The 17,082-nt window shown below is 43.1% G+C and overlaps 1 protein-coding gene across 3 annotated transcripts in view; it reads left to right on the top strand.

Annotated features, from left to right (window-relative positions):
* The window catches only part of LOC138663740 (zinc finger protein 260-like), a 50,090-nt gene extending 40,854 nt beyond the window's left edge, over positions 1–9,236 (top strand). For 2 of the 3 annotated variants that reach the window (XM_069750069.1, XM_069750066.1), the window contains one exon: positions 6,349–9,236. In XM_069750069.1, the coding sequence (XP_069606170.1) occupies positions 6,349–7,352 (1,004 nt within the window). In that variant the 3' untranslated portion in view covers positions 7,353–9,236. The remainder of the gene's footprint in view (positions 1–6,348) is intronic. The other variant, XM_069750068.1, reaches the window with a different exon arrangement.
* Positions 9,237–17,082: the final 7,846 nt, after the last annotated feature.

Below are 17,082 nucleotides of genomic sequence, written 5' to 3'. Positions count from 1 at the left end.
ATGTGGGAGCTCTGCTGACCGCAATCCCTAATCCTATCACACACACTAGAAATAGCCGTGGAGCGCTCCTGACGCTCCCTAGGCGCCTCGTCACAGCCTAAGAGCTAGCTAGCCCTAGAGATAGAAAATAAAGCCTACCTTGCCTCAGAGAAATTCCCCAAAGGAAAAGGCAGCCCCCCACATATATTGACTGTGAGTAAAGATGAAAGTCACAAACGCAGAAATGAAACAGGTTTCAGCAAAGGGAGGCCAGACTTACTAAATAGACAGAGGATAGGAAAGGTAGCTTTGCGATCAGCACAAAAAACTACAAAAGACCACGCAGAGTGTGCAAAAAGACCTCCGCACCGACTAACGGTGCGGAGATGCCACTCTGCATTCCAGAGCTTCCAGCTAGCAAGACAAAATCATGATATCCAGCTGGACAAGAAAACAATAAACGAATTAGATACTATCAGGAACTTAGCTTCTGCTGGAGTAGACAGGTCACCAGAAAGATCCAAGAGCGAACTGAACCAATGCAGAAACATTGACAGCTGGCATGGAGTAACGATCTAAGTGGAGTTAAATAGAGCAGCCAACCAAAGGATAAACCACGTCACCTGTGTAAGGAACTCACAGCCACCAGAGGGAGCCCACGGACAGAACTCACCGAAGTACCATTCACGACCACAGGAGGGAACTCGACAACAGAATTCACAACAGTACCCCCCCCCCCTTGAGGAGGGGTCACCGAACCCTCACCAGAGCCCCCAGGCCGATCAGGATGAGCCAAATGAAAGGCACGAACTAAATCGGCAGCATGAACATCAGAGGCAAGAACCCAGGAATTATCTTCCTGACCATAACCCTTCCACTTGACCAGGTACTGGAGTTTCCGTCTTGAAACACGAGAATCCAAAATCTTCTCCACCACATACTCCAACTCCCCCTCGACCAACACCGGGGCAGGAGGATCAACGGAGGGAACCATAGGCGCCACGTATCTCTGCAACAACGACCTATGGAACACATTATGGATGGCAAAAGAAGCTGGAAGGTCCAAACGAAATGACACAGGATTAAGAACTTCAGAAATATTATATGGCCCAATGAAACGAGGCTTAAACTTAGCAGAGGAAACCTTCATAGGAACATGACGAGATGACAACCAAACCAAATCCCCAACCCGAAGTCGGGGACCAACACAGCGCCGGCGGTTAGCGAAACGTTGAGCCTTCTCCTGGGACAATGTCAAATTGTCCACTACATGAGTCCAAATCTGCTGCAACCTGTCCACCACAGTATCCACACCAGGACAGTCCGAAGGCTCAACCTGCCCTGAAGAGAAACGAGGATGGAAACCAGAATTGCAGAAAAAAGGAGAAACCAAAGTAGCCGAGCTGGCCCGATTATTAAGGGCGAACTCAGCCAAAGGCAAGAAGGACACCCAATCATCCTGATCAGCAGAAACAAAGCATCTCAGATATGTTTCCAAAGTCTGATTAATTCGTTCGGTTTGACCATTAGTCTGAGGATGGAAAGCCGAAGAAAAAGAAAAATCAATGCCCATCTTAGCACAAAAAGACCGCCAAAACCTTGAAACAAACTGGGAACCTCTGTCCGAGACGATGTTCTCCGGAATGCCATGCAAACGAACCACATGCTGGAAAAACAATGGCACCAAATCAGAGGAGGAAGGCAATTTAGATAAGGGTACCAAATGGACCATCTTAGAGAAGCGATCACAAACCACCCAAATGACCGACATCCTTTGAGAAACAGGGAGATCAGAAATAAAATCCATGGAAATATGCGTCCAGGGCCTCTTCGGGACCGGCAAGGGCAAAAGCAACCCACTGGCACGAGAACAGCAGGGCTTAGCCCGAGCACAAGTCCCACAGGACTGCACAAAACAACGCACATCCCGTGACAAAGAAGGCCACCAAAAGGATCTAGCCACCAAATCTCTGGTACCAAAGATTCCAGGATGACCAGCCAACACCGAACAATGAACCTCAGAGATAACTCTACTAGTCCATCTATCAGGGACAAACAGTTTCTCCGTTGGACAACAGTCGGGTCTATCAGTCTGAAACTTCTGCAGCACGCGTCGCAAATCAGGGGAGATGGCAGACAAAATTACCCCCTCTTTAAGAATACCCGCCGGCTCCGGAACACCCGGAGAGTCAGGCACAAAACTCCTTGACAGGGCATCAGCCTTCACATTCTTAGATCCCGGAAGGTATGAAACCACAAAATCAAAACGGGAGAAAAAGAGTGACCATCGAGCCTGTCTAGGATTCAACCGTTTAGCAGACTCGAGATAAGTCAAATTCTTGTGATCCGTCAAGACCACCACGCGATGTTTAGCTCCTTCAAGCCAATGTCGCCACTCCTCGAATGCCCACTTCATGGCCAACAACTCTCGATTGCCAACATCATAATTGCGCTCAGCAGGCGAGAATTTTCTAGAAAAGAAGGCACATGGTTTCATCACCGAGCCATCAGAACTTCTTTGCGACAAAACAGCTCCTGCTCCAATCTCAGAAGCATCAACCTCGACCTGAAACGGGAGCGAAACATCTGGCTGGCACAGCACAGGGGCAGAAGAAAAACGACGCTTCAACTCCTGAAAAGCCTCTACAGCCGCAGAGGACCAATTGACCACATCAGCACCTTTCTTGGTCAAATCAGTCAACGGTTTAGCAATACTAGAAAAATTAGCGATGAAGCGACAGTAAAAATTAGCAAAGCCCAGGAACTTCTGTAGACTCTTCACAGATGTCGGCTGAGTTCAATCATAAATGGCCTGAACTTTAACAGGGTCCATCTCGATAGTAGAAGGGGAAAAAATGAAACCCAAAAATGAAACCCTCTGAACTCCAAAGAGACACTTAAACCCCTTCACAAACAAGGAATTCGCACGAAGGACCTGGAACACCATTCTGACCTGCTTCACATGAGACTCCCAATCATCCGAAAAGACCAAAATGTCATCCAAATATACAATCATGAATCTATCCAGGTACTCTCGGAAGATGTCATGCATAAAGGAATGAAACACAGATGGAGCATTTGAAAGCCCGAATGGCATAACCCGGTACTCAAAATGGCCCTCGGGCGTATTAAATGCTGTTTTCCATTCATTGCCCTGTTTAATTCGCACAAGATTATACGCCCCTCGAAGATCTATCTTGGTGAACCAACTAGCCCCCTTAATCCGAGCAAACAAATCAGACATCAGCGGCAAAGGATACTGAAATTTGACTGTGATCTTATTAAGAAGGCGGTAATCAATACAAGGTCTCAAAGAGCCATCCTTCTTGGCCACAAAAAAGAACCCTGCTCCCAATGGTGACGACGACGGGCGAATATGACCCTTCTCCAAGGATTCCTTTATATAACTCCGCATAGCAGTGTGCTCTGGCACAGATAAATTAAACAGTCGGCCCTTAGGAAACTTACTACCGGGAATCAAATTAATAGCACAATTGCAATCCCTATGAGGAGGTGGGGCACCGGATTTGGGCTCCTCAAATACATCCCGGTAATCTGATAAAAACTCAGGGACTTCAGAAGGAGTGGAAGGCGAAATTGACAACAATGGAACATCACCATGTACCACTTGACAACCCCAGCCGGACACAGACATAGATTTCCAATCCAATACTGGATTATGGACCTGTAGCCATGGCAACCCCAAAACGACCACATCATGCAGATTATGCAACACAAAAAAGCGAATATCCTCCTGATGTGCAGGAGCCATGCACATGGTCAATTGCGTCCAGTATTGAGGTTTATTCTTGGCCAAAGGCGTAGCATCAATTCCTCTCAATGGAATAGGATACTGCAAGGGCTCCAAGGAAAAACCACAGCGCCTGGCAAACTCCATCAAATTCAGGGCAGCGCCTGAATCCACAAATGCCTTAACAGAATAGGACGACAGAGAGCAAATCAGAGTAACGGACAAAAGAAATTTAGACTGTACTGTACCAATGGTGGCAGACCTAGCGAACCGCTTAGTACGCTTAGGACAATCGGAGATAACATGAGTGGATTCACCACAGTAAAAACACAGCCCATTCCGACGTCTGTGTTCTTGCCGTTCAGCTCTGGTCCAAGTCCTATCACACTGCATAGGCTCAGGCCTATTCTCCGAGAACACCGCCAAATGGTGCACAGCTTTGCGCTCACGCAAGCGCCGATCGATCTGAATGGCCAAGGACATAGACTCATTCAGACCAGCAGGCGTGGGAAATCCCACCATGACATCCTTAGGGGCTTCAGAAAGACCCTTTCTGAAAATTGCCGCCAGGGCACATTCATTCCACTGAGTAAGCACAGACCACTTTCTAAACTTCTGACAGTACACCTCCGCTTCATCCTGACCCTGACACAATGCCAGCAAGATTTTCTCTGCCTGATCCACTGAATTTGGTTCCTCATAAAGCAATCCAAGTGCCAGAAAAAACGCATCAACATCACGCAATGCAGGATCTCCTGGCGCAAGGGAAAATGCCCAGTCTTGAGGGTCACCACGCAACAAAGAAATAATGATTTTTACTTGTTGAGCGGGGTCACCAGAGGAGCGGGGTTTCAAAGCTAGAAACAGTTTACAATTATTTTTGAAATTCAGAAACTTAGATCTATTCCCAGAAAATAAATCAGGAGTAGGAATTCTAGGTTCTAACATCGGATTCTGAACCACAAAATCTTGAATGTTTTGTACCCTTGCAGTGAGATGATCCACACAAGAGGACAGACCTTGAATGTCCATATCTACACCTGTGTCCTGAACCACCCAAAGGTTTAGGGGAAAAAAAAGACAAAACACAGTGCAAAGAAAAAAAAATGGTCTCAGAGCTTCTCTTATCCCTCTATTAAGATGCATTAATACTTTGGGCCAGCTGTACTGTTATGACCTGGTGGTTAGGAGCACCCGGAATGACCTGATAGTTAAAACTCACACAGGACAAGCTCTGGAATGTGGGAGCTCTGCTGACCGCAATCCCTAATCCTATCACACACACTAGAAATAGCCGTGGAGCGCTCCTGACGCTCCCTAGGCGCCTCGTCACAGCCTAAGAGCTAGCTAGCCCTAGAGATAGAAAATAAAGCCTACCTTGCCTCAGAGAAATTCCCCAAAGGAAAAGGCAGCCCCCCACATATATTGACTGTGAGTAAAGATGAAAGTCACAAACGCAGAAATGAAACAGGTTTCAGCAAAGGGAGGCCAGACTTACTAAAGAGACAGAGGATAGGAAAGGTAGCTTTGCGATCAGCACAAAAAACTACAAAAGACCACGCAGAGTGTGCAAAAAGACCTCCGCACCGACTAACGGTGCGGAGATGCCACTCTGCATTCCAGAGCTTCCAGCTAGCAAGACAAAATCATGATATCCAGCTGGACAAGAAAACAATAAACGAATTAGATACTATCAGGAACTTAGTTTCTGCTGGAGTAGACAGGTCACCAGAAAGATCCAAGAGCGAACTGAACCAATGCAGAAACATTGACAGCTGGCATGGAGTAACGTTCTAAGTGGAGTTAAATAGAGCAGCCAACCAAAGGATAAACCACGTCACCTGTGTAAGGAACCTCAGAAGCAGCAGCTCCACTCACAGCCACCAGAGGGAGCCCACGGACAGAACTCACCGAAGTACCATTCACGACCACAGGAGGGAGCTCGACAACAGAATTCACAACAGATGGCTTTTTAACATACTCAGAATGTGTATAAACACTGACACAGCAGGCATCAGTCTCCCAAAAGGGATCATTTTTGCAACTTTTTTTAACTTTCAAAAATGTCCAGAAGCGTAGTGTGGTTAAACAGACAATCACCATCCATTTCCAAATAGCTATATTGTTGAGGTCACTTTAATATTACTACTAGTGATGAGCGAGTGTACTCGTTGCTCGGGTTTTCCCGAGCATGCTAGCGTGACCTCCGAGTATTTTTGACTGCTCTGAGATTTACTTTTCATTGCGGCAGCTGAATGATTTACAGCCTGCTTGATTATATGTGGTGATTCCCTAGCAACCAGGCAACCCCCACATGTACTCAGCCAGGCTAGTAGCTGTAAATCATTCAGCTGCCGCGATGAAAACTAAATCTACGAGGGAAAACCCGAGCAATGAGTACACTCGCTCATCACTAATTACTACATTTGCGCTAGAGCTAGGAAGGGGTTGGATGCAGTCATGGGAGACTCCATAATTTCCTACAACATATCTTGTTCAGGGCATTAGCTTTGTAGTACTTTCAATTTGCCGTGTAGAAAATTTAACAAAATTTGGTCATGGCGGTAAATTATAATATGCTCAGCTTTAATATATATATATATTTCTTTTCTTGGCAGAAGACTGTACCAGGAGGTCATGTGGACATCAATTTTTTTCAGATATTAAAGATAATCATGGTATCAAACCTGAAATGTATGAAGAGCATGCCAATATCTTACAAATATCACCAGAGTTTCACAGCAAAAATATATCATCCAATCTTTTTCAACATGACCAACCTTCTGATTCCTCAAAAACTTTTAAGCAAAATAATAACAAAATAGATTCTCGACATCAAAAAGCTCACACAGGGGAAAAACCTTTTTCATGTTTAGAATGCGGGAAATGTTTTACCTACAAAGCGGATCTTGTTATACATGAGAGAAATCATACCGGGGAGAAGCCATTTTCATGTTCAGAATGCGGGAAATGTTATAGTGCTAAAGCAAGACTTGTTAATCATCAAACAAGCCACACAGGGAAGAAACCATTTTCATGTTCTGAATGTGGGAAATGTTTTAATCGGAAACCAAATCTTGCGGCACATCAGTTAATTCACACAGGAGTAAAGCCATTTTCATGTCCAGAATGTGGAAAATGTTTTACATACAAATCGACTCTTGTTAAACATCAGAGAACTCACACAGGGGAGAAGCCATTTTCATGTCCCGAATGTGGGAAGGGTTTTAACGACAAATCAAATCTTACTGCACATCTGAGAATTCACACAGGGGAGAAGCCATTTTCATGTCAAGAATGTCTGAAATGTTTTACTTCTAAAGCAGAACTTGTTAGACATGAGGGAACCCACACAGGGGCAAGGCCATTTCCATGTTCAGAATGTGAGAAATGTTACAGCATTAAATCAAGACTTGTTAGACATCAGTCAACTCACAGAGGGGAGAAGCCATTTTCATGTTCAGAATGTGGGAAATGCTTTACCCAAAAGGCAAATCTTTCTGCACATCAGAAAATTCACAGAGGTGAGAAACCATTTCCATGTTCAGAATGTGAGAAATGCTTTACTCAAAAAGCAAATCTTTCTGCACATCAGAAAATTCACATAGGGGAGAAACCATAGTCATGTTCAGAAAGGGAAATGTTTTATTTTTAAAGCAGGTCTTGTTAAACATGAGAGAAGCCATTTTAATGTTGAGAATATGGAAAACGTTTTACAGAGGAGTATACATTTTTAAAATTTAGAGAAATCAAACGGGCAAAGTCAGTTTCATTTTTTTTTTAATAGTTTCTAATTGACAAATTGTACAAGAAAAGTTAAATGTAAGTTAAAGAGCCCATTTGGAACACTAAATGATGAAGAATAGTTAATGTATGCAATTACCAATATATATATAAAAATATATATTTCACCATGTATACAGAACACTCATGTGAATGCAATCGACAATCAGTTGAACAACTCTGTGCTCATAATTTCTGGTGCTATCAGACCTACGCCCATCCACTGGTTACTTGTCTTGACCCATATTGCACCTGCAAATCTGAGAAGACAAAAGCTCCTACTTAACGAATACACCAAAGTAGTGAATAATGAAAATCTCCCAATACATCAAAATATCCAAGATGTTCAAATACAGCGACTGAAATCAAGACATCCACCCATCCGAACCGCAATTACCCTGTATGAAAATGATTTCAATTTAGAAGAGAAATGGCGTGAACTTTGGGTCAGTGCAGTAGACGGTGAGCCTCAAACGTTTCCTCACTTTCAAAATCCCCCACCAGGCTTCAATCTGCCAAGGAAAACCTGGGTCACTTTGAATCGTATCAGAACAAACTTTGGTGTCTGTGCAGATCTTTTGCATAAGTGGAGAAAATCTGACTCTCCTGCCTGTGACTGTGGAGCTGACCATCAAACAATTTAGCACATTGTCGAGGAATGTCCCCTCAGATCTTATACTGGTGACAAGAATTATTTATATACTGGAAATTACAATGTTATTGCATCCATAGAAAATCTTGATATCCGACTCTGATTTCTGTTCCTTTGTCCTTTTCAATCAATGTTTATCATTTATGTATTATATGATGTTTAAATATATGTTCATACAATTAAATAAAACAGAACACTTTAAATGTATATAAACACAATAACTTCCTATAAAAAAAGGTTTACTGGTATTTCTCTGTTATATATAATAGGGACACTGTCCTGATTGAGTACAGCAGCATACAACCACACATGATGTCAGATCATCTGTCATAGATGTTGGCTAATCCCTTTACAACTTGTAAAGACTCACGTGTGCTTTGATTACTAATATCCTTCTGTTTTGTATGCATATATTTTTAATGTTTTTATGTTAAGATATTGTCTTATAACCTATAGAGTTGTGGTAGAGCTGGTAGGCATTTTGTATAGAAATAGTGAAGTGAGAATTACACTCTGGCTCTCAGATTTGTTGACAAATTTCCTGATCTTTTTATAGGGAAAACATGTATTACACCCGTGATATTGTGATGTCATCGTTCTTTCTCACTCATTTGAGAGGTAGCATTAATTTGCAATGTATAGTTCACTATTTTTATTGTTAGCTTTAAGGGTAACAGGTAAATTGTATTCAAGAACCTCTTCTCATTCTACTTTCTAAGGGACATAATTGGGGTTCTCTTTCTACTGAAGAATTTGCAACATAAACCTTTTCATACATGGGATATTGTGATATCAGATCTTCCTCCTTTACCAATTATACTTTGTGTCAAAATAAATGTTTGATTTAAAGCAAAGTTTAGTTATGATTTTAGTGTTTCTGATAATACCATTTAACTTACGTGTGAGGGGGTTCACGCTGAACCAACACTCTTATCTTTTTCCCCATGAACAGCCCTCAGCTGCCCCCTACCATTAGGACAATTATGCAATTGATTAACGATTAACGGTGGAGGCTATGGCTGTTACCCCTATTAGCCAGGTTTTTTGGGGAACTCACAGTGAGCGTATTCTGTATATATACAATTTGTTTCCAACAATCGTTTTTTTTCTTGTGTGTATGTATGTATGAAAAAAATAAAGGGAACACTAAAATACCACATCCTAGATATCACTGAATGAAATATTCCAGTTGCAAATCAATATACCTAATTTGGACGTGTCCGTGTGTCTGTGCACGAGTCATCCACAGTTGGGCGTGATATAGAAGGGTTAATAGTTTGCCTTTAACTACCTTGCCTTTAAGTGCCTTTTGCCTTATAGTGTTAGAATTACTAGAATCTGTTGACTCAGTAGTCTGACGGTCTCCTCTTCAAGGAGACTGTACTTCTTATCATGTATGTTCTCAAGAGTCAGTACAACATATTCTGGGTTATGGTAAATAAAGTATGACCCTGGGTGATGGTGGGGGCTACATGAGTTACATTGAAATGCATTATGTGTAAATGGTATAAAATATTGCTTCTTGCTCTATTACTTCAGATAAAAGTGACTTGCTCACAGGATATGTGTGAGGTGTCTTTTTGTCTCCAAGCGCGCTTGTAAAATGACGGGCGTAACTCCACAATTTGGTCTCACTGGTGATCTGTCAGCTGACATTTGGGTCAGAACGAAAAACAGCTACGACAGTTTTGGTGCCCGACCGGGGCCGTGTATCCAGCCTATTCGGAATCCGTATGGGGGAGCTTCTGGGAGATTGGACATGCAAAACACCAGCTGCAGCAAGGTGAGAAATATTATTCTTACAAACCTGTTTTGCACCTGCAATCTCTCATCTGGATCTCTCCATGCCTCTGGGTAAAAGGCTGCGAGCATGGTTCAAAGAATCCACATCACCAGTGAGTTTTGTGTTTTGTCTATTTATGTCCATATGAGATTTGAATAATAGAGTTATAAGATGATAATTGTTATCTGTATCATTTGTCAGTATCCTAATTGGTTGTGTATTTGTGTAGTGTGTAATACAGAGCTGGGATAGACTCTGTGCAGTGTTGTTGTTTTGGTCATTTTGGATTGGCAGTACATTATATGAAGCTGTATTTTGTATTAAGGCCGTGGTTTTTGTTGTTTGGCCTTAAAGTGCTTTCAGAGTGTCAGTGGACACTGCTGCAGTTTTTGTTATATAGAGTTATATAGAGTTGTGTTAATTCCAAAGTGCAAAATAGGCAGGCTGTGTGAGCCTTGTATGTATGTATGTCTATGAGAAACTCTGAATGAGATGACAGGTGAGTAAATGAGTATAAGGAATAAACATAAATCCCTGATTGATGAGGGGTTCCGTTAGGTGTGGTCCTCTGTATGTGACAGAAGACATTATTCAGCGCAGTTTGAGCTGAATTAGGTGGAGTGATTGAGATAAGGGATTTTCTTCTTGTAAAAATCAACTGAAAAGTGGAAAAAAAAAAAAAAGAAACAACAATCCCTGAATGAGCATGTATGTATGAGTGATCACATAAGTATCATTACTTATCTAACTGTTGTTAATTGTCCAGGATGAATGAGTTGTGGATATTTTTAATGTACATTTAATTTACATCTGAGATTCAGTGAAACCCGTGTTATGTGTGGTTTGACATTGGATAGGTTTCTATATGTGTTTTGGCCGGACGCGGTCAGAATCAGCTTATTCAAGTTGTGCAGTGATCTGCCTGTATAGAGAAACTGTTTTTAATTCCGAGAGAATGAATGTTTTGTAGAGATTAAGTCTGAAAACTGCTGCATTCTGTTTGTGTGTGTGTAAGACAACAAGCTTATCAGCGCGAAATAGCTGATGGGAGGGGTAAGCTGAGCCCCTGCGCGACTTGCTTGAGACTTCTCCCTTTTGTGCTGTGGGCCAGAGGAAGGGGGGCCACATAGCTGCATTCTAAAGTTTCTCTGTCTTTGGTTTAGTACACGCTGAGAGATTTGTGTTTAAAGCAATAAGTACTGTAGGTATTGAAGAAAAAGGGAATGTTGTACAATTGAAGTTGGAAATTGAAAGTGAAAAAGGTAGAATTGTGCCTAGTATAGAGGAAAATTTGTAAGTGATTGAAAAGATTGGTAAAAGATTAACCTGCTTCAAGTTGAGTGATATAGCGAATTGAGGATCAACAGAGGAGGTAGCCAACTGCACGGCTGATGTAGTGTACGGAGTAACCTGCTACAGTCAGTCTACTGCATTAGGTGGTGTAACCTTGCCGTCCATGGAGCTGTGCTAGCCAGCTGATTTACCGAGTGGTAGGTAGTGAACCTGCTTGGTAAAATCCTTTAAGTCCACCGAGTGGTAGGTAGTGCACCTGCTCGGTGCCACCGAGTGGTAGGTAGGGAACCTGCTCGGTGTTGTTGAGCGGATAAGTTGAAGCCATGGGCAACTTATTCTGTGTGCAGTCAGGGCCCCCAATGGGATCCAAAAACCGCTGTACAGATTGGAAAAAGGAAGCAGCGAAAGATGTGAGACCAATATTGAAACAGGCAAAAATGCCAGTGAGTGGATGGATGTTTGGATGTTCAAAAAGGCACAGACAAATGAGGAAAATTGCATGTGAATAAATGGCATCTGAGAGAGAGTGCAGCAGGACGGAAGTAAGGTGTATTATGAATGTTTTGATGCTCAAAAGTCCGACTATGACCGACACACTACTGCTACGGTCATACCTTTGTATAACCAGAGACCAAGACAAGACAGATGGACTTGTAAACATTGCGGTCAGACAAACCCAGACTGGAGAAATACTTGTATGATCTGTGATGTAACCCAACCTAAGTGAATTACACTGAATCCTCTCCAGACAAGATCATGTAGTGACATAAGAAGCTCAGTCGGGAGACCCTGAGAACAAACCTTTCCCATTTTACAGACAAAGATAATATGATGGACGTATAAGTGCACCTGAGCAGACCTAGAGAGTTGGTGAGCACCAAAGCAGGTGACGTACTAGGATGCAAATTAAGACTTTTACAGATGTGACTAAAGGAGAGAGAGTAGAGATGTACTCTGGACGGTTACAGCTGAGATGGGCAGACATGGGGTACAGTTCAGTAAACCCACTTGATGTTAAAATATTGGTAAATACATTCATTGACGGTATGACAAAAGGCTTACGAGACGCAGTACAGACAGCCAGACCTAAATGGAGAAATGTAGATCCAAAGACCTCCTGAAGGTTGCTCAGGAGTTGAAGAAACTAGGACAATAAGACGACGTGTCATGTATGCTGGAGCACAAGGAAAACAGTAGAGACGTAGTAAGGGACCTAAGGACTTAGAAACAGTGAAGTGCTGGAATTGTGGAGAAAATGGACACTCAGACCAATCTTCCACCTCCTTCACCTTCAGACTAGGAAACTGAAAAACCCAGCGACAAATGTGTGCCCTGCCCTGTTCTTGTCCCCTCTGGACCTGGTCCTGCCTTGATGACCACCATACCAATGCTGGGAGGGAAATAGACAGAATTCTTGACCGACACTGGGGCAGCTGGGACTAGTACACAAAGACTTGATACTGCCAGACATGATTACTGACGAGACTGTGGAATACGTGAGGGTAGGGGGACAAGCGACTGAAGCCCCTATGACTAAACAAGAAAAGACTAGAGTCACGAGACAGCCAAGAGGTGCTTACAAACTTATTGTTAGTGACAATACCCCTAAGAATTTGCTGGGAGCAGAGTTGAGTGCTGTCTAGGCACTATACAGTGCTCTCCTAAGGGTATTACAGTCACAAGTCCACTTTCATATAAACACTTAGGGCGGAGGGACGCCAGGGTCTTCCACGTGCACATTATACCACAGGTAAATCATGCCCTATTGTAGTTATACTTAATTCCATTCATTTGCCAGTTTTAGTAGTCTCCTTACACAAAGATGGTATAGTTACTGTGTATTTCTAGGTTGTCTTCATATGATATATAGTTTTTTAGCCATTCATTATATTGGCTCAAACCATAGTCACTGTTTATTTGTCTTTTCCAGTTCTTATACCTTATCGCAGGTAACATTTTGTGAATCAAATTTAGTTTTTTTTAAGGGATACTCTACCCAATCAAATACGGGTATAAATATTCGGACATTAATGTGTGACTTATATAAACACTTGTGTAATATTGCAGAAATGGTGTATATGGCAAGAGTAGTGAAAGTAACACCTGACACCAGAATGTCTGAGGACAGGGAAAAGAGTCAGGTACCAGACACCGTTTGGGCAAGGGGAAAATCTGATATGGGTCGGCTGCCCATTCCCCCTGTCATGATAAATCAAGAGAAGTAATCACTCCTCTTTGGTTAAGGCAATACCCCTTAAGTCTAGTCAAATCAATGGCCCTGAGCAGGAATATTAAAGAGTATGTTAAGGCAGGGGTTCTAGTGCAGAGATATTCCCCCTGCAACACCCCTTTGTATCCCATTAAGAAAAAAAAGGACCCAAGGGTTCCCCTGACACTTACAGTATAGTTCATGACTAACGAGCTATTAATGATGTTACAGTGAGTGTGACCTCAACTGTCCCTAATACACACACCGTACGGTCACAAATCCCAGCGACATCAAAATGTTTCACAGTTATTGATTTGGCAAATGCATTCTTCTCTGTACCACTGCACTCTGACTGTCAGTATCTTTTGTCTTTCACTCACGAAGGTAAACAATACTGTTGGACGGTCCTCCCACAAAGGGGGAAAGAACTCCCCAACCATCTATTCAACAGCGATGGTAAGGATTCTTGAGCAGTGGCAACCACCTCATCCACAGATTGTACTATTACAGTACGTGGATGACCTCTTGCTCTGCTGCCCGGACATAGTAACATAGTTAGTAAGGCCGAAAAAAGACATTTGTCCATCCAGTTCAGCCTATATTCCATCATAATAAATCCCCAGATCTACGTCCTTCTACAGAACCTAATAATTGTATGATACAATATTGTTCTGCTCCAGGAAGACATCCAGGCCTCTCTTGAACCCCTCGACTGAGTTCGCCATCACCACCTCCTCAGGCAAGCAATTCCAGATTCTCACTGCCCTAACAGTAAAGAATCCTCTTCTATGTTGGTGGAAAAACCTTCTCTCCTCCAGACGCAAAGAATGCCCCCTTGTGCCCGTCACCTTCCTTGGTATAAACAGATCCTCAGCGAGATATTTGTATTGTCCCCTTATATACTTATACATGGTTATTAGATCGCCCCTCAGTCGTCTTTTTTCTAGACTAAATAATCCTAATTTCGCTAATCTATCTGGGTATTGTAGTTCTCCGATCCCCTTTATTAATTTTGTTGCCCTCCTTTGTACTCTCTCTAGTTCCATTATATCCTTCCTGAGCACCGGTGCCCAAAACTGGACACAGTACTCCATGTGCAGGGAGGGACCAGATGTCCGGAAGCTACAGTTTCCTTGCTGTGTTTTTTTTTTTTTTTGGCAGAAAAGGGTTGCAGAGTCTCACGTGACAAATTACAGTATTGCAAACAAAAGGTGACATTTTTAGGACATTGTATTGCTGAAGGACACCTGACTGAAGACAGAAAACAGGCAATACAAATCTCCCTTTACCCAGGTCACACCAGCATCTACGCACTTTTCTAGGTTTGGTGACCTACTGTAGGCCTTGGATAAGGTCTGCTTCACAAATGATGCACCCACTCTATGACTGTTTGCCATCAGAACCCTACAATCTCACTCAAGAAGCAATTGACTCTTTCCACTCTCTCAAGCTGCTCATTGTGTCAGACATTCCAAACTATGATCAGCCATTTTTCTTATTTTTCACAGAGCAGGGTGGACATGCTACCGCAGTACTGACACTACAACATGGAAAGAAACAGAGACCGATAGCTTACTACTTAGCACAATTAGACCCCGTGATTAGAGGGTCTTCTATATGTGTACGTGCTGTAAGAGCTGCTGTATTACTGAAAGGCATGTGAGATCACACTGACTTTTTCTTTTTGACAATTTGTTCCCCACGTGACATTAATGCCATACTCGTACAAGTTCAACCAAAACACCTGTCTATGGATAGACAGATCAGACTTGAATGTGCTCTAATACTAATTCCTGAATATGTCACCCTCAAAAGACATAATGTTCTGAATCCAGCCACTCATCTGCCTGTGGATTCAGAAAAGGGGGAATTGGTGACAGCATTGGCAGGTGGGAAAGAGAACATGACATGACGTTGACATGACACATGACGCACGAACATGACTGCATAGGAACTGATGAGTCAGGAGACAGTGGGTTTTACATATGTTCGTGGGAAGGAAAAAAACCTGTTCCTAATGCATATTTTGAGGTTTTTTATTTTTGTAGATGGCTTCAGATACCACCAGAATGGGTGACTCTACATTGGATATGCAGTAGTATCCTCACATGAGGTAATACGAGCTGAACCACTCGCTCCTCACATGTCGGTGCAGGAGGCAGAGTTGAAGGCACTCGCTGAAGCGTGTAGAGCTGCTGCAGATAAAGTCGCTAACCGTTACACAGATTCGAATTGTGCATGGGGAATATCCCATGATTATTGCCCAATCTGAAGAAGCAGAACGTTTCTTACATCAGCCGGTAAACCCATTAAAAATGCAGAGCTGGTTAAACAATTAGTGGAGGCATTGACGTTATCAGTCCAGGTTGGCATTATCAAGGTAAAAAGCACACACGGATGGTGACTCTGTGGAGGAAAAGGGCAACAGAAGGACGGACGAGGCTGCTAAAGTAGCAGCAAGGCGGCCTAGGGAGCAGTGGACGGTGGCCGGGAGTCAGCGTATTCCAGCCACACTGAGCCTAGATGTCCTGACATCCCTCCAGCTGCACAAACAGAGAAGGAACACTGCGAGAATGGGAGCTGAGCTGAACTCAGAAGGAGTATGGGAGAATCAGGATAAATCGTATATACCAAGATCCCTGCTCCCAATCATGGCGCAAGCAACACAAGATGCCTTCTGGATCGCTCCTGGTTTCAGTTACGCAGCCGCAAAGCTCGTACGGTCATGCCTCATTTGTGCACAGCACAAACCAGGTAAAACAGTAAAAATCCCTAAGAAAGCGACACCCAGGCCTCTCTACCCGTTTCAGAGACTGCAGACTGGCTACATACAGCTACCCAAGGTAGGAGTGTATGAATACGTCCTAGTATGTGTAGATCTCTTCTCTGGTTGGCCGGAAGCCTATCCGGTAAAATCTGCAAATGCTAAAACTACTGCAGACAAACTGATGAAAGAACTGATCTGCAGGTATGGTGTCCCAGAAACCATAGAAAGCGATAGGGGCACACACTTCACGGGAGAAATAATGAGGGAAGTCATGCAGGCCCTGGGAGTACAGCAAGCATTTCATACACCATACAGGCCACAAAGTAGTGGGAAAGTGGAGAGACTAAACGGGACACTTCAACTGGAAAATCAAAGGCCATGGCAGACAAAGGAAAGAGCGGGGTAGAGTGCTTGTCTCTTGCACTCTTTTCAGTCACACACACTCCAAATAGAAAGACAGGCTTGTGTCCTTTTGAAGTCCTGTTTAGTAGTTTGCCAAAGGCTGGTCTGTACTTCCCACAGGTGCTACAAAAGCAACACGGTGCTAAGACAGCCCATGTCCAGGCCTTACAGAAAAGACTTAATGTGGTGCATAAACATGTGTTTTCATCCATTCCAGATACTAATGTGTTGTGAGTTCTGTTTTTGGGCTCCCTCTGGTGGTTACTGATGGTACTGGGTGACTTGTCTTTCCTGGGTCTCTGGGTTCCACCTGTTCCATCAGGATATGGGAGTTTCCTATTTAACCTGGCTTTGCTGGCATTTCCTCGCCGGTTATCAATGTATCCAGTGTGTCTTGTTACCTCTGCTCCCTGCTCCTAGAACCTTCTGGTCAAGCTAAGTTTGGATTTTCCTGTTTTGGTGT

Source organism: Ranitomeya imitator, chromosome 2, assembly GCF_032444005.1.
Source record: "Ranitomeya imitator isolate aRanImi1 chromosome 2, aRanImi1.pri, whole genome shotgun sequence".
Classification (NCBI taxonomy): Eukaryota; Metazoa; Chordata; class Amphibia; order Anura; family Dendrobatidae; genus Ranitomeya; species Ranitomeya imitator.
Note: the sequence above shows the minus strand (reverse complement) of the source record. Positions and strands in the feature narration are given on the sequence as shown.